The 27496-nt window shown below is 36.7% G+C and overlaps 1 protein-coding gene, 1 long non-coding RNA gene and 1 pseudogene across 5 annotated transcripts in view; 2 read left to right on the top strand and 1 right to left on the bottom strand.

Moving 5' to 3' along the window:
• Positions 1-2272, top strand: part of EIF4E (eukaryotic translation initiation factor 4E) — a 113469-nt gene extending 111197 nt beyond the window's left edge. For all 4 annotated transcript variants that reach the window (XM_049709190.1, XM_049709191.1, XM_033401700.2 and 1 more), the window contains one exon: positions 1175-2272. In XM_049709190.1, coding sequence (XP_049565147.1) covers positions 1175-1289 — 115 coding nt within the window. In that variant the 3' untranslated portion in view covers positions 1290-2272. The remainder of the gene's footprint in view (positions 1-1174) is intronic.
• The window catches only part of LOC101283124 (macrophage migration inhibitory factor-like), a 481812-nt pseudogene that overhangs the window by 186235 nt on the left and 268081 nt on the right, over positions 1-27496 (bottom strand).
• On the top strand, positions 22899-27470 carry LOC117195803 (uncharacterized). Its single transcript, XR_004475621.2, has 2 exons — positions 22899-25950; positions 26272-27470. It is a non-coding gene; the product is annotated as an uncharacterized LOC117195803 (long non-coding RNA).

The raw sequence follows: 27496 nt of genomic DNA, 5'->3' as shown, positions 1-27496 counted from the left end.
TTCGAAGGAAGGTAGTAAAGTCTTCTGAAGGGTAGAGTATGAATAAAATTTCCTGGTATCATACTGCTAGAGTTTTTAGCTCCATGAAAATCTCTTTTTTTTGGTTTATCTTTTTTTGTTTGTTTACCATGTATTTTTTGTTTACCGTATTTTTTTGTTTACCATGAGTAAAATTTCCTGGTATCATACTGCTAGAGTATTTAGCTCCATGAAAATCTCTTTTTGTTGTTTGCCATATAGATCTCTTTATTTTTGTTTCATTTTGGTGCCTGTTTTTAAAATTTTGCTATTTTTTCTCAGATACCAGATTCCTAACTTGACCTATGATGTTCTCATAAGATCATATGATGATCTGTCCCCAGTTTTACCTTGTCAGCCTTATCTCTCATATTTACCTTTCTTGTGAGCTGTAGCCACACAGCCTTATTTTTGTTCCTTGGCCTTCAGATGTGCTTCATTCTCTTAGCATTATACTTTGACCTCATGAGTTTTTAAAAGGAGAGAGTTCTCTGATTTCAAAGAGGAGATTAGATCCTCCTTGTTAATATCACAACCCCTGTGCTTACCCTCATTGATACTCAGTCACATCTTATTTGAAAATTAGGTTGTAGAGTTAATATATAAGGCAGAAATCATGTTATGTTCTAAATTATCCTTAAAATATCATAAATCGCCTTCACAGTGTTTGATTTTTGTGTGTGCATTCTTGTCGGTAATAGGTAAGGTAAATGTAACTGCAGTAACATACAATATTTACTAAGGTTTATATGTAAAATATAATTGAAGCATTTTAGATCAGAAAATTAAAATGTGCATGTAATTGATTTTGAATACATTAAATATGTATGTGATACAGCTCCACCGTATGTATTTGTGATTATTTGTTTGCAAATAATCAAATACTCTAAACTATAAACACCATGAGCCTAGAGAGTGTCCTTGCTTTGCTTATTATTAATTTACTGATAATTATCACAGTACCTGATACATAGTAGACTCTCAAATATTGGTTAAGTGATTATGAAGAGTAAATTTTGCTAAAAGGAAAAAGGTGTGCAATTTCCTATTTCACTCTCTAGGTATTATTTTTTAATGTAAAGAGTAATAATACTGGATTTGGGGTGTATGTTTGAATAAAAATTAATGGCTACTTTTCTTCTTTTTCATCTTCTAGGAGGGTATACAAGGAAAGGTTAGGACTTCCTCCAAAGATAGTGATTGGTTATCAGTCCCATGCAGACACAGCTACTAAGAGCGGCTCCACCACTAAAAATAGGTTTGTTGTTTAAGAAGACACCTTCTGAGTATTCTCATAGGAGACTGCGTCAAGCAATCGAGATTTGGGAGCTGAACCAAAGCCTCTTCAAAAGCAGAGTGGACTGCATTTAAATTTGATTTCCATCTAAATGTTGCTAAGATATAAGAGAAGTCTCATTCGCCTTTGTCTTGTACTTCTGTGTTCATATATTTTTTTTTTCTTAATTTTGGCTAGAGTGTCCACTATCCCAATCAAAGAATTACAGTACACATCATCCCCAGAATCCATAAATGTGTTCCTGGCCCACTCTGTAATAGCTTAAAAGAATTAACGATTACAAACACATTTGACCCATCTACAATATTAAAGAAAAGAATTTGCATTTCTATACCTTACAAGAGAACGATTCTGTTTATGTTCCATTGTATGCAGGAGCATATTTTGCTGGTTTGAAAGAGTATGATGCATACAGTTTTCTAACAATTTTCTTTGTTTCTTTTTACAGCATTGTCTGTGCTGTACTCTTGCTGATGGCTGCTAGATTTTAATTTATTTGTTTCCCTACTTGATAACATTAGTGATTCTGATTTCAGTTTTTCATTTGTTTTGCTTTTGTTTTTTTCCTCATGTAACATTGGTGAAGGATCCAGGAATATGACACAAAGGTGGAATAAACATTAATTTTGTGCATTCTTTGGTAATTTTTTTGTTTTTTTGTAACTACAAAGCTTTGCTACAAATTTATGCATTTCATTCAAATCAGTGATCTATGTTTGTGTGATTTCCTAAACATAATTGTGGATTATAAAAAATGTAACATCATAATTACATTCCTAATTAGAATTAGTATGTCTGTTTTTGTATCTTTATGCTGTATTTTAACACTTTGTTATACTTAGGTTATTTTGCTTTGGTTAAAAAATGGCTCAAGTAGAAAAGCGGTCCCATTCATATTAAGACAGTGTACAAAACTGTAAATAAAATGTGTACAGTGAATTGTCTTTTAGACAACTAGATTTGTCCTTCCTTTTATTTCTCCATCTCTATAGAAGGAATTTGTACTTCTTATTGCAAGGCAGTCTCTATGGTGTCTTCTCTTGTAGTGTCTTCCATGTGAATAGCGTAAGTTTGGAGCATTAGTTTGATTATTACGTTTATTTTAATTTTTAATAAATTGAATAGGTAGCATCATATATGGAATTAAATTGACGTGGCTATCTTTTTTTTTTTTTTAATAAAGTAAGAGGCACAGTCCTTCAGTCTTAGGTAAATAATGTACTCTTAATATGTTAAAACTCATGAGAATTGCGACCTTGGTGCATCACCATTTGATTGGTAGGAATAGCAGTTGTAAAACTTGGTTGCTGAATTGAGACGTTATTTTTCAAGTGTCCAAATGACACCATAGGGAAAGAGTTACAGGTGGTGGGGGGCGTATGCATTAAGAATTTTGTTAGTGTTGCTGTCTAAATAGAATTAGAATAAACAGGTTATGAATGCTTGTATTTATAATGATGAATTGGTGTAGTATAGATTTATGTAAACTTGAAAACTTGATCTACTCTTTATAGGCATCATTTGAAAGCAAATTTGAAAACAGTTTGTTTATAATTATTGTATATTTCAGATCCCGTAAAATGAAATATGGTTATATTGTAGACAAAAGGGTAAGTTGAACTGTAGGTAGAATGAAAACCATTAATTGAGAGGAAATTTCATCTTTAGATGGTGATTATGAATGAATCATTTTAAAGCTGCTAAGTTTGACAAAAATCCTATATAAAATAAACATGAAATTAATAGTATTGATTTTATTGAGGAATTTAAAACAGTTTAAAGTGTACCACAAGCTACCATCTGAGTACTCGCAATACCACAAACACCCCTTGTTCAGTAGTCTAGAAATAACTGAGTCTTTTGTGTTTATAATCTGAATATACAGTACCTAGTAATATCTGTTGTTTAAGGTTGGGTGATTGTTTAAGGTGATTTATTGTCTTTGTTGATATACGTAGTTGTGAGCACTTCAAGAGCTTGCTTAAAAGTGACCGTGGAGGTGGTAGTGTGTGGGCAATGGGTGGCATTGGAGGAATATATCTATTAGAAATTAATGCTTAATTTCCTTAATTCTAGGATGCAGTCCATTTTAAGAAGTACCAGCTTTGGCGGGTAGAGGAGGAATAATGCATTAAATGTACAGAGTTCTAAATTTTTAAAAATCCTAATTTATAGCATTTGATTGTCCTCATTATTACCATCTGAGAATCACATTTGGTTTTAAGTCTTTTTCCCAGTATGGGTGGGGAGGAATGATTCTGAGTCACTTTTGGCAAATGCCACTTAAGTACCACAATGACTTGCAAATTTCCTAACTTTATTAGCATCTTTTCTAAATATAAGATTAGATAGTACATGATTTTCTAAGTTACTTTTCCCTCTCTAACAGGATATTATAAATAAATATATTTTCATAGTAGATTATTAAAATAATCTTTAATGGGTAAATAGTAGTTCATTGTAGGGATGTGCCATATTTCATTTAACCAATTTTGTTAATAATTCCAGTTCTACAGAAGGATTTGAGGCATACTGTGTAAGAATCAAAAAGTCAAAATCCTTACTTAGTACTTATGTGCCAGGCAGTGTTCTAAGCACTTCACACGCACTTTAACCTGCACAATAATCCTTTGATGTAGGTGCTGTTATCCCCCTTTTACAGATGAAGAAACAAGCAGTGAGGATTTAAGTCGCTTAGTATGGATTTGAATCCTGGAAATTTGGTTTTGGAGATCCTGTAAAGCACATTATACAGTCTCAGTGATATAGAGCCTACCTGATGGGCTATAGTAAATTGCACCAGACTGTAGTAAGTTTATAGGTCAGGACATTTTAAATTTTACGTCCTTTGGTAATGAAACGTATAATAGATGGAGCGTCCCCCGAGGCCACTCTGTTCGCAGTCAGCTAAACTAATCATTTGGGGTTTTTTGAGAACATGGAGACAAAGGTACAGGAGTTTAGAGGTGCATAGATTAAGTGAATATTTTCGTATACAGTTTTAAGTGTCTATATCCTGTATCTTCTAAGCTAAATGGCAAAATAAAGCAGAGTTTTCAAGTTGAGCTGAGATTCTTAAATGCTGAAGTTTGCATTCAAAAGTATAATTTTAATTTACTAAGGCAGTGTGATAATGTGATGTTTTACATTTTAAAATTAAAACAAGTTAATGACAAGTCTCTGTGCTACTTTTTATCTCTTAATTGTTATGGATTGTCTTCATTATTGAGTAGAGGAAAAAAAGAGCTGAATTTTCTCACTCAGAGTTAGACCTTCTGGGCAAATGCAAAATTTCAGGTCAGATTGACATTAAAAAACAAAACCCTAGGTCAGTGCTATCTGGTGTCTCTCTGGACCAGTATAGAAATTAAAGAATGTCTAGAAACTTCTACGGAAATTTGATATTGCTGTGACATTAAAGTATGTGATCATTTCTCTACTAACGGATTTTTTAAAATATATTTGTGACAAGAGTGCAGTTTGGGATTTAAAAGTGGTCCTTCATCACATATAATTTGAGAGACAACTACTCTTAGGTTTTCCTCAGTAGCCAAGACCAGCTCATTTGCCCATCAGTCTCTAAAAACATCCAGCTTACTATCTCTTCACTCCTCATCTCACAACTAATGGACTTGGTGTCAAAGTTTCAGCCCTAGTCTGTAGTGTCTTTCAATAATACTTTCTGGTATCTTGCTTATTGTGAATTTCAAAGTAGAAATTCCTAATACCTTGGATAGTTTTAGACTTCCATAGTCTTGTGATTATTTCTTCCACTGCTAGAAACAAAAGAAAAATGAAATTGTGGGCAAGAGATCACATGTGCTATGTCTTTCCCAATTCAGAGGAACCAGTTTCCACATTTTAATCTTGCCCCTTTTTCTTTTACTTCAGAACTTACAAATTCCTCATAGTTTTGCACAGAAGTTATATACCTACGTTTCCTCCAAAAAATACATATTGAGTACCTCCGTTTACTGTGCTCTAGGTGCTGGAAAATACAGCAGAAAACAAAAGACTGGTCCCTGCTCTAAAATTTTAAAAGCAGACATCTATTCAGAATAAATAAATCTTTCCACAGGGTTGTGCAAATAGTTTATGTTATTGAAATAGAAACTCCTAGGGTTTCTGTTACTGGGTATTAGTAGTCTAGAGGTAAATATAAAATGAAGTTGTTAGCTCTGAACACCCTTCCAGCTCTAACGTTGAGTCTAAACAGATCACACTATATAGGAGGACTCGACCAAACCCTCACATGTAAATTACAGCTTTTGCAAGACTTAATTTCTACTTTATATTACTGAAACCTGTGTGATTGTCCAAGTAAAATTTTGTGGGTGTGGCTCTTTTTTGGTTATGAGATTGTACTTAACATACTTTTGAATTTGTTGAAGCATTTTAAATGATTGTGTCTGTATTGGTGTGGTTTTATACATAGCAGTTCTCCCTTTATTCACCTTCTAAAATACTGATTTTTTTTTCTTTAATGTTTGACATAAAACACAAACATAACACATGCCTATTTTGTTTTGACTGTAGAAGGGTAGAAGGTGACAATTTCCTGCCTCCTTCAATCCTACTCTTCTTTTTCAAGGTACCACTCAAATTTCTTGTATATGTCTGAATTTTCTGTGCATACACCAGATGTATGTGTGGGCACATGTGTGTAACTTTTTTCTTTGGACACAAATCATTTTATTGAGAATATCAATAGCATTGTTTTCTCATTTAATAATCTTGGACAGTTTTACACATCATAACGCATATAAGATATTTTTAATTGCCTAGTGATCCATTATATGAATGTATGCCTTATTGGAGGACTGCCTGTCTTCCTTCTTTCCTTGTAATTTTTGCCTTTACAGTCTCCCAATGTAAGTTATAGTCTTATCTTTGTATAGTGTAGTTTTTTGATATGTGTAAGTTTGCTTTTCTTTAGCAGTACTGTATGGCCCTATTCTCTACCCATTCCACACCCAGACCGTTCTAATCCACATGCAAGGATCATCATCAATTTTGTAATTGCGTTCTACAGAATGCTGCTTTGCAAGTTTTGCAGTTTTGGTCCTCATGGTATTTTTCGGATTGACTTTTAATTGTTTTATTTTCTTCTAGTGAGCCAACATTGTTTTAAAATACAAATAAAATAGTTTATTTGCTAGATAGTACTTCTTCCAGAAAACAAGCATTAAGCTAGCAATTCTATTTTAGACCTGTAAATATTAAAAAAGCTTGAATCAGGTAACACTGATATAGGACCTAGTTTTGTTTTCAAGCCTTGTAATGAATTTAACTTCACAATTTTTGAACTGAGAGCATTTCCCAAACACATCTTTATATTGTCATAACAAGTTTCTTTTGACATTTGTTTTTAAGGGTTTTTTGTTTGGGGCTTTTTTTTGTTTAGTTTTGTCTTCAACCTTTAACTCAATTTTGGGTAAGTGGTTTGTGCATGATGCTTGACATTTTGTTTCTGGTGTAAGATAATTTATAAGGTATGTGAGGCATAAGATTTTGTCCCAACTTGACCCTGCTTTGCATTGTCTTGTTATGTCAAAGTGTTAATTAGGTGTATTCCGTATACATTTGGGGCTTTTTCTGTGTTCTAGCAGTGCCTTCTAGATAATAACCATAGTTAATTATTGCAGTGTTCTGTGCTTCTCCAAGCATACGGGATTTGTATTGAGCCAGAATGATATTTAAGGGAATCATAAGTTGCTATTTCATGCAACGTTTCTCCTTTCATTAATTATTAATTATTTACCATCAATTATTTACCTCCTCTTCATGTTTTTTTTAAGTGTTGCTATTTTATAAGGGTTCTATCTTTAAATGTTCATATCTTCCATCTCTACTATTCTTAGGTTATCCATACTGTCAGTGGCTTTCAAATCTCTGTCCTTGTCCATGACCTTCTTGTGCTTCAGATCATGCTTCTCCCTGCTTATTGGACTTCTCTGTCAGGGGTCAGCAAACTATAGCTCATAGGTCATATTTGGCCTGCATTCTGTTTTGTAAATAAAGTTTTATTAAAACATGGACTTACATGTTTGTTCACATGTCTGTAATTTTTGTGTGTGTGTGTCCTATAATGGCAGAGTTGACTAGTTGTGACTGAGACAGCCCTGTAAAGCGTAAGATACTTATTACTCTGGGCCTTTGTAGTACGAAGTTTGCTGATCCTTACTCTAAATGTTTTGTAGTGACAGTGTCAGCAAAATCAAATGTTTTTAGTGACAGTGTCAGCAAAGCCAAATGTCTTATCCTATTTTCTTTTCCTTTTCACTTCCAGCAAGCCCCTAACCCCATTCCTACCTGATGGCTTTACCATTAATCCAGTCAACAGAGTGTGATTTACATCATTATTTTCTTCTCTCCCCTCTACTTAGACAATGTCCTTGAGTCCACTGCAGTTTCTCCTGATTGTCCCTGGTACTATCTGGGTTCTTAGGCTAAAAGACATCCCAGCTGACCTCCCTGCTTTTTTGCCCATGTCCTCAAATGCTCATTGTTTGTCTGCATGTTAAGATTTCTTTTACTATTTAGAAAGCAGCCAAGGTAATCAAGTTTTCTAACTGGGAAATACTGGAGCTTATGTACTTATTCTCAAAGTGATAGTTGGTGTTTTTTAACTACAAAAAATGATTGCATGGTGGTTTATAAATCATCAAGCAAAGCTTGTACTCTACAGGACAGTCTTAATATATTTTTTCTATTACCTAAAGCAGCATGTGGTATGCCTCTGTTTCTTGCTTTATTATAGGAAGTAAAAAAAAGGGGGGGGGGATGTGAGAAAAGATTAAGCCAGAAGTGAAGTTAGCATGCAAAATCCATTCCATAAAGCCCATTCTAGTAACCAAATAAAATGGAGAAGCAAGTTATTCAAAGATGCTAATGTCATGCTTGGGCGACTGCCATTTGTGGGACACAATTTTTGTTTTAAGTATACAGCTGGCTATGTCAAAGGAAGATGGGATTCAGTACATACTCCACAGTAAAATTAAAGAATAAATAGCAACCTGCTCCAGAAAAGCACACACATGCTTTGGTGTCAGAGAGCCTCAGTTCAAATTCTAGTTCTGCCATCTATTCAATGTATGAACCTAGTCAAGTTAGTTGAGCTCTCTAAGCCAGTTTTCTCATCTGTGAAACAATGAGTGATACCTATATCAGAGGGCAATGGTGAGACTTAAACGACATCATTTGTATAAAGTATAGTGCAGTACCAGGTGCAGAGCAAATGTGTAATGAATTTTAGCCTTCTTCCATGGGTCTTCATTAAAAAAAACCTGTAGTGTTTTTGTAATGCAGTGTAATGTAATGCAGTGGCTGACATTCTATAGTAATTCTAGCTTTTATGGGATTGGGCTTTTTTTTTTTAACATCTTTATTGGAGTATAATTGCTTTAAAATGGTGTTAGTTTCTGCTGTATAACAAACTGAATCAGCTATACATATACATATATCCCCATATCTCCTCCCTCTTGCGTCTCTCTCCCACCCTCCCTATCCCACCCCTTTAGGTGGTCACAAAGCACCCAGCTGATCTCCCTGTTCTATGCAGCCGCTTCCACTAGCTGTCTGTTTTACATTTGGTAGTGTATATATGTCAATTCCACTCTCTCACTTCTTCCCAGCCTTACCCTTCCCCCTCCCCGTGTCCTCAAGTCCATTCTCTACGTATGTATCTTTATTCCTGCCCTGCCCCTAGGTTCTTCGTAACCTTTTTTTTTTTTTAGATTCCATATATATGTGTTAGCATACAGTATTCATTTCTTTATGGCTGAGTAATATTCCATTGTATATATGTGCCACATCTTTATCCATTCATCTGTCGATGGACACTTCAGTTGCTTTCACGTCCTGGCTATTGTAAATAGAGCTGCAGTGGACATTGTGGTACATGACTCTTTGAATTATGGTTTTCTCAGGGTATATGCCCAGTAGTGAGATTGCTGGTTCATATGTAGTTCTATTTTTAGTTTTTCAAGGAACCTCCATACTGTTCTCCACAGTGTCTGTATCAATTTACATTCCCACCAACAGTGCAAGAGGGTTCCCTTTTCTCCACACCCTCTCCAGCATTTACTGTTTGTAGATTTTTTGATGATGGCCATTCTGACTGGTGTGAGGTGATACCTTATTGTAGTTTTGATTTGCATTTCTCTAATGATTAGTGATGTTGAGCATTCTTTCATGTGTTTGTTGGCTATCTGTATATCTTCTTTGGAGAAGTGTCTGTTTAGGTCTTCTGCCCATTTTTGGATTGGGTTGTTTGTTTTTTTGATATTGAGCTGCATGAGCTGCTTGTAAACTTTGGAGGTTAATCCTTTGTCAGGATTAATAGTCTAGTGTAGGCTGATGAAGTGATGAAATTGCAGTTCCATAAATGTAATTGGGTGTGGGGCTTGACCACATTTTGAGATCCAAGTTTATAATCCAGCCCATCATATATAGTCTCAGGGTGTAATGTAATGGTACTTAAGCTAACAGTTTGGGATGGAACAAAGTTATATTGTTAACCCCCCAAGGTTGCTATACATATGTATCAAATTGTATGTATTATTTAGGATTTCTATTGTTCTGAAGCCACTCCGTGGATTCCTTAGGCTGAGTGTCCTTATATTCCCAAATTAAGGGCCTCTGATCTAGGGGGATGGTAACGGCTGCATAAATCCTTAAACCAGTGATTCTTAAGGATCACTCTCAGACACAGCACCCCGTATGTCAGACAAAGCACCCCATATGTATAAGCAAATGTATCACTGCATGCTCTTATTATCCTGAAGTGAAATTGCTTACCGCTTGTTAAAATATAAATTCCCTGTCTAGAGAATAATAGATAATAAGAGAATAATCAGAGGGGAATTTAGAGGGAGGTAGTTTTAAGTACAGCTATTTTAGCCCAAATGTAACTATATAATGAAAGTAGTCTAGTAATTGAACACATATCTAGTGTCAGTGTGAATGTGACAACTCTAAATGCAAGTTGTTAAGTTACTCTGAAGTGAACAATGCTTAGTACTAAGTTCTGGACAAAACTATACATTTTTTTAACTTAAGGTATTTCTGGAAAATTCAGAGTATATTAAAATTGTGCAAAAACTGCTTGGTGTTAGATGTTAGGTAATACAGTTAGATTCAAAATTTCAGTATTAAAAGTAGATTTTTTTAAAATTTACATGAATGCCTGGCAGGATAGTTGAATGTCATTTGGGATACCAGCTCTTAGGTGTGTACATCTGTGTATTGTTCATCCCTAATAATGCCTGATGCGCCTCACCTATAATTGTGATAAAGTGTCACATAAATTTCTACTGGTTATGGTAATAGTCAGTGGTACTGTGTCCCTTGAGAACCAGTCCTTTTCAGGTTTCATTGTGCCTGATCCTAAGTGATTCTTGTGATCTTGTGATGATTATTGTGACCCAGGGACCATACTTTAAGGCATAATGATCTAGATCTGCAGTGTCCAGAACAGTAGCTCAGATATCGGACATTCCGTCATTGCAGAAAGTTCTAGTAGACAGCTGTGCTGTATAAATAGTTTCTCAAATGAGCTTTTTAATGAGTTTCAAATAGCAGTGAGTTTTACTTTTGGACTGGTGTCGGAAGAACTAGTTATGTGTGCAGTCATATGCTTTAGAAGCAGTTTCACGTTCTTTTTGTGAAAGTTGAGCTTGATAAAGACATGTGCCAGAATGGAATGTCACCATGTGACATGTGTTTGTGTCTTTTACGTTTTTTTCCCTGTAATTCATTTCTAATCTCATAGTGAGTGGTCAGAAAAATGCTTGATATGATTTCAATTTTCTTAAATTTACTGAGGCTTGATTTGTGACCCAAGATGTGATCTATCCTGGAGAATGTTCTGTGCGCACTTGAGAAGAAAGTGTAACCTGCTGTTTTTGGATGGAATGTCTTATAAAGATCAATTAAATCTATCTGGTCTGTTGTGTCATTTAAAGCTTGTCCTTCCTTATATTCATTTTCTGTTTGGATGATCTGTCCATTGGTGTAAGTGAGGTGTTAAAGTCCCCCACTATTATTGTGTTACTGTTGATTTCCTCTTTTATAGCTGTTAGCAGTTGCCTTATGTATTGAGGTGTTCCTATGTTGGGCGCATATATATTTATAATTGTTATATCTTGTTCTTGGATTGATCCCTTGATCATTATGTAGTGTCCTTCCTTGTCTCTTGTAATATTCTTTATTTTAAAGTCTATTTTATCTGATATGAGTATAGCTATTTCAGCTTTCTTTTGATTTCCATTTGCATGGAATATCTTTTTCCATCCCTTCACTTTCAGTCTGTACGTGTCCCTAGGTCTGAAGTGGGTCTCTTGTAGACAGCATATATATGGGTCTTGTTTTTATATCCATTCAGCAGCCCTGTGTCTTTTGGTTGGAGTATTTAATCCATTCACATTTAAGGTAAGTATTGATATGTATGTTCCTGTGACTATTTTCTTAATTGTTTTGGGTTTGTTTTTGTAGGTCCTTTTCTTCTCTTGTGTTTCCCACTTAGAGAAGTTCCTTTAGCATTTATTGTAGAGCTGGTTTGGTGGTGCTGAATTCTCTTAGCTTTTGCTTGTCTATAAAATTTTTGATTTCTCCATCGAATCTGAATGAGATCCTTGTAGGGTATAGTAATCTTGGTTGTAGGTTGTTGCCTTTCATCACTTTAAATATATCGTGCCACTCCCCTCTGGCTTGTAGAGTTTCTGCTGAGAAATCAGCTGTTAACCTTATGGGAGTTCCCTTGTATGTTATTTTTCTTTTTTCCCTTGCTGCTTTCAGTAATTTTTCTTTGTCTTAAATTTTTGCCTATTTGATTACTATGTGTCTTAGCGTGTTTCTCCTTGGGTTTATCCCGTATGGGACTCTCTGCGCTTCCTGGACTTGTGTGGCTGTTTCCTTTCTCACGTTAGGGAAGTGTTCGACTATAATTGCTTCACATATTTTCTCTGGTCCTTTCTCTCTCTCTCTTCTCCTTCTGGGACCCCTATAATGCGAATGTTGTTGCGTTTAATGTTGTCCCAGAGGTCTTTTAGGCTGTGTTCATTTCTTTTCATTCTTTTTTCTTTATGCTGTTCCTTAGCAGTGAATTCCAGCATTCTGTCTTCCAGGTCACTTATACGTTCTTCTGCCTCAGTTATTCTCCTATTGATTCCTTCTAGTTTAGTTTTCATTTCAGTTATTGTATTGTTTACCTCTGTTTGTTTGTTCTTTAATTCTTCTAGATCTTTGTTAAACACTTCTTTCACCTTCTTGATCTTTGCCTCCATTCTTTTTCCGAGATCCTGGATCATCTTCACTATCATTATTTTGAATTCTTTTTCTGAAAAGTTGCCTATCTCCACTTCATTTAGTTGTTTTTCTGGGGTTTTATCTTGTTCCTTCATCTGGTACATAGCCGTCTGCCTTTTCATCTTGTCTATCTTTCTGTGAATGTGGTTTTTGTTCCACAGGCTGCAGGATTGTAGTTCTTCTTGCTCCTGCTGTCTGCCCTCTGGTGGATGAGGCTATCTTAAGAGGCTTGATGCAAGGGACTGGTGGTGGGTAGAGCTGACTGTTTCTTTGGTGGGCAGAGCTCAGAAAAACTTTATTCCCCTTGACTGCTGATGGCAGCAGCTGGGTTCCCTCCCTGTTGGTTGTTTGGCCTGAGGCAACCCAACACTGGAGCCTACCTGGGCTCTTTGGTGGTGCTATGACAGACTCTGGGAGGGCTCCCGCCAAGGAGTATTTCCTAGAACTTCTGCTGCCAGTGTCCTTGTCCCCACGGTGAGATACAGCACCCCCCCCCCCGCCTCTGCAGGAGACCTTCCAACACTAGCAGGTAGGTCTGGTTCAGTCTTCCCTGGGGTCACTGCTCCTTCCCCTGGGTCCTGATGCACACACTACTTTGTGTGTGCCCTCCAAGAGTGGAGTCTCTGTTTCCCCCAGTCCTGTTGAAGTCCTGCAATCAAATCCCACTAGCCTTCAAAGTCTGATTCTCTAGGATTTCCTCCTCCCGTTGGCGGACCCTCAGGTTGGGAAGCCTGACATGGGGCTCAGAACCTTCACTCCAGTGGGTGGGCTTCTGTGGTATAAGTGTTCTCCAGTCTGTGAGTCACCCACCCAGCAGTTATGGGATTTGATTTTATTGTCATTGGGCCCCTCCTACCATCTCATTGTGACTTCTCCTTTGTCTTTGGATGTGGGGTATCTTTTTTTGTGAGTTCCAGTATCTTCCTGTCGATGATTGTCCTGCAGCTAGTTGTGATCTGTAATTCTAATCTATTAAAGATGTTTCTTATTACTCAATCTCCCACAAGTATTAAAGTGCAGATTCAATTATTAGTCGTTAAACAAATATTCATTGAGTACCTGTTATGTGCCAGCCATTGCTAAGTGTTGAATAGAGCGAGGAGAACAAAATAGTCATGATTCCACACTAATCATGTTTATAATCTGTGAGTTTATGTAATGTAAGTGTGTGAAAATACACTTATTAAATGGTTCCTGTGTGCCAGGCTAGTTTACACTAATAAAGCAGAACAGAAAATCACCTGATGAAGCTTTTGCTCCCATTGATTTGTAGATATGTTCGTTTTCTCCATGTATTTCTAACAGCTTTTGCTGTATACAATTCAGTGTTATTTGATGCTAGAAGATGACAGTTTACACTGTTAATTGAATGCTTTATCACATAGAGAAATGGCTAATTTTCCTTTGCAGTAGACATCACTGGTGTTACCTGCCCTGAACACTTTGCTTCTAGGAACGATTGCCTCTTTCTACTCCCTGAGGTCCATGTGGCTTTGGGTCTGACTCTTAAATGAATAGGTTTCATTTCAGACCAGTAGGAGTTATCTATGTGTGAACTCCAGATAGGCATTTTTAAACTTTTAATTTTGACATAATTTCAAAGCTACAGAAAATTTCTAAGAATAATACAAAGAATTTCCATACACCCTTCACCCAGATTCATCATATGTTAACATTTTACCCATTTTATTTTTATTTTGTTTTTTTGGCCGCACTGTGCAACATGTGGTATCTTAGTTCCCCAACCAGGGAGCAAACCCGTGCCCCCTGCAGTGGAAGTGTGCAGTGTTAACTGCCATGGAATTCCTGCCATTTGTTTTAAAGTACCTGAGAATAGGCCAACGTTCCCCCTCTGACCTAAACACTTCAGTGTGTTTCCTGAAATTTTTGGTGTATATTTTCTAAAAGCAAGGGCATACAATGATCAAATCAGGAAATTAGCATTAAAATTTAATCAATAAATTTTATTCAGATTTTACCATCATTATTTTACTGGACAGTTTCCTTGATAGTAAATGAAAGCCTACATGTAGAACTTGCTTTCAGCTGTCCTATCCCTTTAGTCTCTAATTTGGAAAAAGTCCTCAGTCTTCTGTGTTTATGGACATAAATTTTTTTTTTTTTCCCAGTACGCGAGCCTCTCACTGTTGTGGCCTCTCCCGTTGTGGAGCACAGGCTCCAGATGCGCAGGCTCAGTGACCATGGCTCACGGGCCCAGCCGCTCCGCAGCATGTGGGATCTTCCCAGACCTGGGCACAAACCCGTGTCCCCTGCATCAGCAGGCGGACTCTCAACCACTGCACCACCAGGGAAGCCCTGGACATAACATTTTTGAAGAGTACATGCCAGTTATCTTGTAGAATATTTCTCAATTTGGGTTTGAATAATGTTTCCACATGATTAGAATCAGGTTATGAACTTACGACAAGTATACAACAGAAGTCATGTGTGTTTCTCAGGGCATTTTACCAGGGAATACATGATACAAATTTCTTCCATTACTGGTGATGTTAACTTTGATCGCTTGATTAAGGTGATCTCTGTGGGTGTCTCCATTATAAACTTGCTGATTTTTACTTTGTAGTAGTTAAGTATCATATAGCACAACTTCCTGTTTCTCCATAACTATTACCCACAGAGTTTTAGTACCTATTGATGGTCTCACTTTCAGTTATGATCAGCAAATGGTGATTTTTCTACTTCCAGTTGGCTTCCTATTGTAAGAAATAGCTTTCCCTTGTTTAATTAATTTCGGTGTAGACTGAGGTTTCTGTTTTATTCAGTTGATAATCCTTTACTGTCATTATTTTGATGTTCATATTGTCCCAGTGGGACAATGGGAACCCCTTCAAGCTGCCTCTTTATGCTTTGACATGCTCACATCATTGTTTTGGGTGCAAAAGGATGTCTCAGGCTTATCTTGACTCATCTTGTACTTTCTCTACTTCAGCCCTGAAATTGATGATGTCTCCATGGAGCCCTGATTCTTTTAGTAGAGAATGGAATTTAGTAACCAAGATCTGGGCAGTTGGTATACTCATTACTACCAGGGTGACATTGCTTGTAAGTTCTCACAGCAGGGCTAGGAAATAGAAATTTGTTTGTATACATACCCACAAATACCTTTTTTTTCTATAATCATGTTAATACACACACACACACACACACATACCCCTTAAATCCATGAGTTCACACCGATATCTCATTCCAACCCAATATCACAGGAGTCTTTTATTCTTTCTTTCCATATATGTTATTATTTTCTGTGTACAATGAGGAAGCAGAATATCATCCCCAATATATTTACTTATTTGTGTAGCGCTAGAAACAACAGAAAATAATTTCATAATTGCTAGCCTATTCCTTTGCAAAAAGGAAACCTAAGAATTCAAGATATGTTTAGAGTTCATTTTTATCTTTAGATTTAGGGCATTTAGTTCAAACACTGTTCAGATCTTCCGTTTTCCCTCCCACCCGTCCCTTCCTTTGGTGTAGCTATGTTACCTTTCAAAATATTTCATTCATTCATTTCTGTTTGTATTCCATTTTAGGACCTTCTGTCCCCATCATTTCTTATTTCTCTCTTCTCCTCCCTTCTCCCTTCTTTCTTTTTCATTTCCTTTTTTCTTCTCTTTTTCCTTACTTCCTTTCCTTTTCCCTTTCCCTTTTTTCCTCCCTCCCTTTACTCCTCCTTCTTTCTCTCTTTCCCCCTCCCCCTTCTTCCCTTTCTTCTTCCTTGCATGTATAAAACAGTAACATGGTTCCAAAAGTCAGAATAGTTTATAAAGTTAAACTCACAAAAATTACATCCTTCCCTCTCCCCTAATTCCTTCTGTCCTTTCTACCCCATTCCACCCTTCCTCCTGTAAACCAAATTCATGCATCTCTGGGGTATCTTTATTTCTTTGGCACAAAGGAGTAGATGCATGTATATTTTCTTATTTCTCCTTTCTTATACAATGAGTAACATATTGAAGATATCTTTTGCACTTTGCTTATTTCACCTGACAGTGTGTGCTGGAAATTGTTCTACATGAATCCACAGAGATCTTATTTACAGCTACAGTGTACTACTCCATTGTCTGACCCATAGTTTATTCAACCACTCTCCTATATATGACCATATGCTTTTCAGTATATGTAATTACAAACAATGCTGCAATGAATAATCTTGTAGTTAAATTTTCATGTATCTTCAGATTAAACTCCTAGAAATGGGATTGTTTGGTTAAAAGCTAAGTGTGTATGTAGTTATACTAGTCCCTTCCTTAAGGTTTTCATTAATGTGCATTGATACCTGCAGTGTATGAGGGTGCCTGTTTCTCCACGGCCTCACCAACAGACTATGTTATTAATACTTTAGTGTTTGGGACTTCCCTGGTGGTCCAGTGGGTAAGACTCCATGCTCCCAGTGCAGGGGGACTGGGTTCGATCCTTGGTCTGGGAACTAGACCCTGCATGCATGCCGCAACTAAGTGTCTGAATGCCACAACTAAGGAGTCCCCATGCTGTAACAAAGAGCCCATGAGCTGCAACTAAGACCTGGTGCAGCCAAAATAAATAAATTTTTAAAAATACTTTAATATTTGTCAGTGGTAACAGGAGAAATGGTATAGTTTTAATGTTATTTTGAGTGATGTTGAATATATTTTACAGGCTGTGTGTATGTTTAAAGTTGTTCATATCTTCTACCCCTTTTATTACCAAGTTTTTCCATTCTGGCATTTTTGATAGCTCCTCAGGTAGTCACCAGGTAATTAAGTGTGCAGCCAGGATTGAAAATTGCTGCTCTGTTCTTATAAAACTTCTCTACTTTGGCCACATTTGTAGTTCTTTCCCAAGATGTGTGTGTGTGTGTGTGCACGCATGCACATGTGCATGCCCCAGAATCAATATGGAGAGTCTTGAGAACTGGTTTTTTGGGGTTTCTGATTCCAGTTGTTACTGAAACCCATCTATTTCTCTACTCTTTCTACTTTTTATTTGATAATTTCTGCATTGTGTGAGCAAATAAATCTGCCACCCCTTTTTAAGTTAGTCAGATTTAACTTGCTATCAGAATAGCCTAAAGAAAATAACCATTTAATTCTTTTTTACTATAATTTTTCGTATTCTCTGGAGGAGTATTCTTCATCTGATGGTTAGTTTTGCTCTTTTTTCACTTTAGTTCTGACAGTATTTTTGATGTGATCATTTAAAAATGTTAGTGAATTGCAATTTAAGAGTACTTTTCTGGCATTTCTTATATTTTCTGTTGCTGGGCCTTCTTGATAGCATCTAAGCTTTCCATTCCCCTTTGCCTGTGACAACCCTCACTTCTCGCACTGGTTGTTCTAAAGAAGGAAATGCATCTTATGACACAAGTGTATATTTCCTGGTGCTCTCTGAGATCTGCCGTCACTGTGCCATCTCTATTCACTTCTGCACACCTGTATGTGCTTTTGGCAGTACTTACCTATGTTTTGGTGTCTGTGGATTACACTTTTCCTATGTTTCATTGAGGAAAGTCACAGTTTCCCTCCTCCTATATTCTTGTTGTTTTTGTTGAGTATCCAGGAGGAGAAAGGGAAAGATGTTGATTTTGATTCGATCAGCTATTTCACATCAGAAGTCGTTATTCCTCTTCATTGTTATTTCATTATGATTTGGGGAAGGAAGGGAGATAAATTTACCCTCAGTCTGTTATCTTCAATTTGAAACCAGATTTTGGTCATTTTTAACCCTTTCTGAGATCATCTGTCTACAGAAGATTAATTTATTGTTATAATTGATAGCTTTGGTGATAGTCATCTTTTTGTTTTTAAATGCTTGATTGCTACTTCTTTTTTCAGTGTTTTGCTTTAAACTATTATCTTTGCTTTTGTCTTTCTAAAATGTGTATTTTATTTTTGATTCTTGCAGTGGTTAAAGTTTTCAAAGAATTCTTTAACTTGTGTTCTTTGTCAATGTTAACTATTACATCACAGGTAATATCTTTAGCCCTTTTTTAAGAAAATGCTTAAACTTTTACAGTTTTAAGTCTTTTTCAGAGGATAGATTATTTTTATTACTTTTTTTACCCTGTCAGTTTTCTCAGTGAGTAGTAATTTTGACAATTTACACTGTTTTATAATCACATTTTCAGTATTTAATATTTATCTCTGATCCTGAGGTCGTCACTTTTAAAATTAATGAAATCAGTTTCATTATTTTTTGTTTGTTTGTTTGTTTTTTGGTGTTTTTTGCAGTATGTGGGCCTCTCACTGTTGTGGCCTCTCCCATTGTGGAGCATAGGCTCCGGACGCAGCCATGGCTCACGGGCCCAGCCGCTCCGCGGCATGTGGGATCTTCCCAGACCAGGGCACGAACCCGTGTCCCCTACATCGGCAGGCGGACTCTCAACCACTGCGCCACCAGGGAAGCCCAGCTTCATTATTTTGATCTGACTATATAAATGACAGTTGTTCAGTCAAAATTCAAACAATTTAAACAATTTATAAAAGTATGAGAACTATTGTTAATATTTTGTTGGTCACATTTTAATACATTCATAATACCCACATAAACACAGGGCTGTTTAAGATATTGGGCTATAATTGACCCAGATATATTGCTAAAAATAATATCAACAATAGAGGTTTATTAATTAAATATATAACATATAATACTAAAGCTAGAGGTTGACAGTTACAGAATTTATAGCGGCTTACCAAAGTCAGGACTTTGGATTGGCTTCTTTTGATTTTCTTGGCTTTCCTCTCATAGTCACAAGATGGCTCTCACATCTCTAGCCATAACTTCCTCAGATAACTCTGTTCAAAAATAGGAAATAAGGAAATAAGCTGCTTCTCCTTGTGTCTGTCTTTTCAAGGAGCAAAGAAATCTTTCCTAGGAGACCCTAGCAGATTTTTACTTTCCGTTGGTCAGATGACATGGCCATGCCTCAACTGTGAGGGAGGCTGGGAAAGAGTGCTTCTGGCATTTTCTGTTTCTATTGGATTGGCCATAAAGTTTGTTCAGGTTTTCCCATAAGCTGGCAAAACCAAAACGAACTTTTTGGCCAACCCACTATATTGAGAGGTAGACTTTGAAAGCACGAAAGAATGGTGGGTAATAGCTGTTGGATAGATAGCCAACAGTATCTGTCACATGTATCATTGTAAGTAAAGTGGCCATGTCTTGTGTTTATTTTGGTGTGGACATTTTTTCAAAAGAATTCTTGTTTTCCTTACCATACTCACACCCCACATAATCATTATTAAAAATCTAGGACTTCCTTATGGTGCAGTGGTTAAGAACCCACCTGCCAGTGCAGGAGATGCAGGTTCGAGCCCTGGTCCGGGAAGATCCCACATGCTGTGGAGCAACTAAGCCCGTGAGCCACAGCTACTGAGCCCGGGTGCTACAACTACTGAAGCCCACACGCCTAGAGCCCGTGCTCCGCAATAACAGAAGCCACTGCAATGAGAAGCCCGCGCACCGCAACGAAAAGTAGCCCCCGCTCGCAGCAGCTAGAGAAAGCCCTCACGCAGCCACGAAGACCCAACGCAGCCAAAAATAAAATATAAATAAATTTTTTAAAAAATCTGTTACCTCACGCTTTATCGTGCTTATATATGCACACACATATAGAGTGAAAGGTTAGTCATTGTTTTATAAAATGGGCTCACATTATATACATTTATCTGAATCTTGCTTTTCTTGCTTACTAGTTAGTACAAATCCTCCTAATGGGCACAGATCTAGTTTCAGTTATTTTAAAGCTTACATAATCTGTGCTGTGTATGTACCGTGTTTTATCCAAACATATGCTTCTTGATAAGCATTCATTCTTATTTATTTATTATTTATTTATTTATTTTTGGCTGAGTTGGGTCTTCGTTGCTGTGTGGGCTCTCTCTAGTTGCGGCGAGCGAGGGCTACTCTTTGTTGTGGTGCGCTAGCTTCTCATTTTGGTGGCTTCTCTTGTTGTGGAGCACGGGCTCTAAGCACGCAGGCTTCAGTAGTTGTGGCACACGGGCTTAGTTGCTCCACAGCATGTGGGATCTTCCCAGACCAGGGCTCGAACCAATGTCCCCTGCATTGGCAGGCAGATTCTTAACCATTGTGCCGCCAGGGAAGTCCCGAGCATTCATTCTTGTTTTTTTCCTCTACAAGTAGTACCATTACAGACATTCTTCTTAAGCATATGTCCTTATATTTTGGAGCTTTATTTAGATTATGGGGATGGTAACCCATTGCTGGGTTAAAAGGGATGCTGTCATAGATGTGCATAATTATACATAAATTCAAAAATGCTATTGTAAATCCACATATCCCCATTTAGAAGAGTTCCATTTTCTTAGCACCTTTACTAGTGGTAGTTGTTTGCTCATTGTATGCTTGTTCATTCCATCAACAAATTTTGAGTATCTCTGCCATGTGTCTGGCACTATTCCAGACATTAGAGTCAAAAAAGTTTCTGCTCTCTTGGACTTTCGAGTCTACTGAGGGAGATAAGTAATAAGCAAATGCAGTACAACCACTAATACGATCTAATAAATATTGCACCAATACAATAAAACAATCAGTTATACTAGGTAACTGGTAAGTGTTATAAGGAAGAATAGAGTAGGATAAGATGAGAGGGAGTATTGTGGGAGAAGGATTCTGTATTGGGTGATCAGGGCAAATTTCTGAGCATTGACTTTTGGGCAAAGACCTGATGTAAGAAGGAGTAAGCCATGATAATACGTAAGGAGAGCGTGTTTTAGGCAGAGGGGGTTGATGTTTCTTGCGTCTGAGGATGGTTTGAAGCTGGACAGTGTGGTTGAGTGATAGGAGAAGAGTGAAAAGAAATGAGGTCAGAAGGGGTAGTGTAGGCTAGGTTAGGCCTCGTCAGCCATAGTAAGGACTTTGGTAAGGTGTTAACTGAGGCTCTTGATTCTTGATGCTCTGATAGATGTAATGTAGTATGTCATTGATACTTCGTATTTTTCTGTATAATAGTGTTTTTAAAATATTTTCATATGTGTCTTTGGATTGCCTCTTCTGCCTATTAATACTTAACTCTTCTGCATATTTATATCCATAGTCCATTTTCCTGTCAAGTTGCTTTTTACTATTGTTTTCTATGAGATTACTTAATTATTTGTTTTGTATTACAAATACTTTTACAAGTATATCATTTAATGACTTGAGTTATGGTATTTTTTCTCATCCACAAATTGTGAATTTTTTTGAAGTCAGAATTATTCATGGTGTTAGTGTTTACAGATTTATGACCATTGTATCTGCATGAGTTGCCTTTTCTATAAGGTGTCTCTTTATTCTGCTTATGACTTTTAATTTTATATTGCACATTGGCTGATATTAGTAGAGAGAAAAGATTTTGCCACTTACCAGCTTGTGACTTTGGACAAACTTTTAAACCTCTTGGTGCTTTCTTTCCTCATCTATAAAATAGGGATTATAACAGCATCTACCTCATGAGGTTGTTATGAGGATTAAAAGAGTTAATACTTTTAAAGTGCTTAGAACAATGCCTGGCACACTATGTAGTCTACAAGTGTCTGTTATCCTTCATTAGCTGAGTGAAAAAAAAAAAAATCTCAGAAAGGGAAATATTCAGAATATCTACCAGCTGTCTATACCATCTTAGCAAAATACTCAAGAAAAGACTCAAATTTAATTAAGAAAGAAGCTAAACTAGTTTTACCTTGCATTGTTAAAAAGAATCCAGTACTGATCTTTTTTGGGGGTGGGATGGGAAGATGATTCTTTTTCTCTCTTTCTCTCTCAATATTTTGTTCTTTTAGCCTAGAAGCTTGTATGGTTTTTGTTTTTTACATCTTTATTGGAGTATAATTGCTTTACAATGGTGTGTTAGTTTCTGCTTTATAACAGAGTGAATCAGTTATACATATACATATGTTCCCATATCTCTTCCCTCTTGAAGCTTGTATGATTTTATCCTTGAAGTAATAGAGAATTTTATGAAGCTAATCTAGGGTGTGTATTTTCTCAAACAACCTTAACTGTGGCTCCTAACCCCTTCAATCTACAGGCTTATATTTTCTTTTATTAATTTATTTAATGATTGCCTTTCCTTCATCTATATTTTGTGAATTTCTCCTGGCACTCCGTGACTTTTTTATGAGAGATGCCTTTGGATCTGTCCAGGTCAGTTGTCATCTTTTCTCGAGTCCCTTTTTTTGCATGCTTGCTCAATGTTTTAAGATAGGTCTCTGGGTCTCCCCTGGTGGCGCAGTGGTTAAGAATCCACCTATCGATGTAGGGGACATGGGTTCGAGCCCTGGTCTGGGAAGATCCCACATGCCGCGGAGCAACTAAGCCCGTGCACCACAGCTACTGAGCCCACGTGCCACAACTACTGAAGCCTGCGTGCCTACAGCCCGTGCTCCGCAACAAGAGAAGCCACCACAATGAGAAGCCCGTGCACAGCAATGAAGACCCAACGCAGCCAAAAAATAAATTAAAAAAGAAAAGGTAGGTCTCTGACTTGACCTTTAATTAATCAAGGTCTAAATAGTGACATTTCTCCGCTTTCATTTATCTACTTAATTTAAAAAATTTAAATCCATCATCTGTGATTTGTAATCAAATTTCCTTAAGCACTTTCATTTTGTATGTTTAAGGTCGGTGCTTTGCCCTCCAGTAGCTCTGTTTCAGGAGGTGATCTCAGTGCTGGGTATGCTGCTGCTTCCTCACTCTGGCTGCTAGATTAGGGGCCTTGTTATTTTCCTTTGCCTTCACGGGGTCCCACCCTTGCTCAGGGCTCAAGTCCTGCTGCTGGTGTACCTCCAGGGCAACTCCACTAGTTCTGAGAGGCACTGGTGTTTTCTGTCTTGGCAGCCTGCTGGCACTCAAGCCAGAAGGTTGTTTATCCCCTACTGAGAACTCTCTGCTCTCTGGATTCCTGATTCTGGGGCAGGAAGGATTCAGTCAGTTTGTCAATTCCCCACTATCCCTAAGGGCCAGACAGGTGAAAAGGAATGAGGTTTGGTATGATCATATATTAGTGACTTTTCAATCCTCACACCAGGACTCTTGCTGTTTCTACAGGACCCCAAGGTTTTTATCTGGCCTGAAAGGGAAAGTCCGGAGTTTAATCTCTTCTGAAGAGATCTAAGCAGACTTGAAGTTTAGCTTATACACTCTACCTGCTTGCTTGGGGGAAGTAGTTGGTATTTGGGCTGGAGTTGAAAGAGTTGAGCAGTAGGAACTAATTCACATGGCTGTTTTCCCTGAAATCTCCCAATGTTGAGCTCTTAACTTTGGGTCATTTGTTAGACATCTTTTTGTAACTTTTTCAAGGACTCATGGATGCTTTATTTTCTCAGCTCATCTGAAATCATCTGTTTCTTTTTACATGTTGAAGGAAACTTGAATAGACATAAGTGTTTTACCATTCTAGGGTTGCAGTTTTCTCTTTGAGAACTTTATAGATATTGCTTAATTATTTTGGTATTTGAAATTGCAGTCAGGCCCACCCCTAATGTTTACAGGATCCAAGGCAAGAGTTCAAATGGAGATCCATGTACAATATATCTAAATATTTTAAATGTTTGAATCATGATAACAAACTTAAAATATATTCCATCCTCTTACCTTGGCAAATAAATTTTTATTACAATAAAATTGAAAAAGATGGGTAGCACTATGGTTTTTATATGACAAAGTACAAAATATCAAAGTGGACTGAATTTAATTATTGCACATATCTGGGTGTTCAACAGCAGTGTCTGGGTGAGTAATAAAGTCGTATGCCTTTGAATAATGTTTTTGTTTCTTTTGTTCAGGTCTCTCCTTCAGGAATGCTGCTTATTTTGATTCTATTCTCTATATATTTGGATATTCTTCCGTTGCTTTTATCTTTTCTTGTCTTTTCAAATCTTTATTCTGAAGAAACTTTTTCATTTGTTTTGCTTTCATTCTAACAAAATCATTAATTATATTCTTATAAGAATTTTCTCACAATATCTGTTGGTACTAACATAAAGTATAAAAAATGTATTCCAAGTGTATAATATTTAAATATATTTCATTAAAATGGAAATTAAAATAAATATTAAAATTATTTTTGTTTTAAAAAGTTGTCTTAAAATATTCAGTTATTAAAGCTAAAAGACAAAATATGAATACAGCTAGTGTTCATATTTTGTCTTTTAGCTTTAATAACTTTGAATATTTTAAGACAACTTTTTTTTTTTTCCTGTACGCGGGCCTCTCACTGTTGTGGCCTCTCCCGTTGCGGAGCACAGGGTCCGGACGCTCAGACTCAGCTGCCATGGCTCACGGGCCCAGCCGCTCCGCGGCATGTGGGATCTTCCCGGACCGGGGCACGAACCCGTGTCCCCTGCATTGGCAGGCGGACTCTCAACCACTGCGCCACCAGGGAAGCCCAGTGTCTCAATTTTAAATAAAATTTAAATAATTTTTGAAACTTTAATGAAATGTTATTAAATGGTTTTATAAATAAAACTCCTTGCAATTTTAATGTTCAACGTCCATCTTGTTGATAAGGTAAAGAATCAGTAACACTTCACACGTTACTTGTTATTTCTACAACTATTTATACACAACTGTAAGAGTAATAATAAGTTACTTAATATTGCAAAGTGTTGAACTTTATGTACCTGGTGTGAATACCTTACTATTTGTGAATCATTATGTCATTTTAAAATTTAGTCTTATTTAGTCTCTTTAGAACAGCTCTGCCACCTTTCCTCCTTGACATTGCCATTGGAAGAAACCAGATCACTTGTCTAGTAAGATGTCCCACATTCTTGATTTGTCTGATTGTTTAACTTGTTCTTTTAACTCCCATATTCCTATTAACTGGAGGTTTAGCCCAAAGGTTTGGCTGGAAACATGGTAAACATTTCTTGGCAAGAATGCTTCATGGTTAATGCTGTATATTTAATATTGCATCCCATCAGTGAGCACAAAGTGTCAAGTTTGTCACTTGGCTAAGATGATAATGCCAGCTCAATCAGTTGTAAGATATGTTTTTCCTTTACAATAAGCAAGTAATCTGTGGGGTGATATTTGGTTCTGTGCCAATATCATCTTCAAAAACCTTTACCCAATGGTTTTAACATCCTGTCTGAATTAATTATTTCAATAAGAACTGCAAAAAGATTTTTCCAATTAAGTAATTCCTCCTACATTTATTAGCTGGCATTTTTCTCTAAAGAAGAATTTTCCCTCATCAACAGGAGATAAATAATAGTTCTTCCCCAAAGGCAGGATAAATGTTTAATTCTTTACAGAGTGAAGAAATGTTTACCTATAAGGGATGAAGAGGCCATGGGAACAGGAGAAGGATGGGAGCAAGACTTCTCTGAGTATAATTTTTTTTTCTTTTTTTTAATCATTAAAAAAAATTAAAGTATAGTACAATGTTGTGTTAGTTTCAGGTGTATAGCAAAGTGATTGAATTATACATATGTATATATGAGTGTAATTCTTATAGTTTTGATTTTCTCTTACTAATGTGTTTTATATATTCAAAATTAAGTTTAGAAGGAATATAAAACGTAAATATCCAAATTTAACTCCAACAATCAAAAGGCCTATTTTTATTTCATTTTGGTAGGATCTATACAGAGAATATAATTATTCCAATGAATGTTGAATATAATACTCCATTTGTACTTCCTTAATAGGATACATTCTAAGGACGAAAAGAACTGCAAAGAAATCTTGAAACTTCACTGGTAATTTTATTGCTGATACGAATAGAATTATGAGGACCCAAGACTTTCACTGCCAGAGAAAAGATACACAAATATAAACCCAGAGGTTCATAAAAATCCCTGTAATATCAAATATGATTATTAATATGAACTCATTTAAAAACATTTAAGAACATTTCCTAGTTTTGTCCATGGAAAGAACATAGAATTAATGATGCCCCAACTGGTAAAAATAAGATTCCCAGGTATATATGATCTCACTCACAAAATTGGCACTCTATGGCGAAACTGCAAAGCTGGTTAAATCCAGTGCTGTACCCCTCAGGTGCCTGCACCTATGAAGATGGACTTACCTGGAGAAAAACACACCACACTAACTGAATTCATCACCCTAACCTGACGTGGGCCTCAGTGATACCTCACGGTTGAAGTATAGATTCTTGGTCCATTCACTGTGCTACTCTTTTGATTATTTCACACTTCTCTTTTCCCCTGTTTCCAAGTCACTTCCTCTCTCCTCACTCTGCCAGTTTTGCTTCCTAATTCTCTGAGAAGATGGAAACAATCAGAAAAGAACTTCCTAGGCTCTCATCACATCTACACTATACAATGCAAACCATCACTCACATGTAGTCTAGCATCTTTCCTGCTGTTATAGAACCTCCCTTTCCTCCACATAGGGAGAACATCTCATCCTCTCCCACCTTGCATAGGGACATTACCAGCATTCTCCCTCCATCACCGTTGTCCCTCGCTACTTAATTATTCCTATGAGCATATACATATGTTATTTCCCCATCCTTTAGGAAACTTCTCCTAACCCCACTTTCTCTGCCAGCTACTGCCTTGATTCTCTGCTTGGCAGAAAAACTCCTCAAAAGAGTTATCTGTATGTTCCATAGGGCCCATGAAACCACCGTCCATATAAATTTATGGAATATTTTATCTCTCCAGAAGGTTTCCTCATGCCCCTCCCTAGTCAACACACCCTCAAAAGGTAATCACTATTCTGACTTCCATCATTATTTGTTTTGCCTAAACTACATATAAATGCATCATCAGTATGTACTGTTGTGACTACTTTCACTTAATATAATGTCTGTAATATTCATCTGTTTTGTTGCAAGTATCAGTAGTTTTTTTTTTTTTAATTAAATTACTATGTAGTATTCCATTGAATAGCCTCTTTTGTGAC

This window comes from Orcinus orca, chromosome 4 (genome assembly GCF_937001465.1).
Source record: "Orcinus orca chromosome 4, mOrcOrc1.1, whole genome shotgun sequence".
Lineage (NCBI taxonomy): Eukaryota > Metazoa > Chordata > Mammalia > Artiodactyla > Delphinidae > Orcinus > Orcinus orca.
Note: the sequence above shows the minus strand (reverse complement) of the source record. Positions and strands in the feature narration are given on the sequence as shown.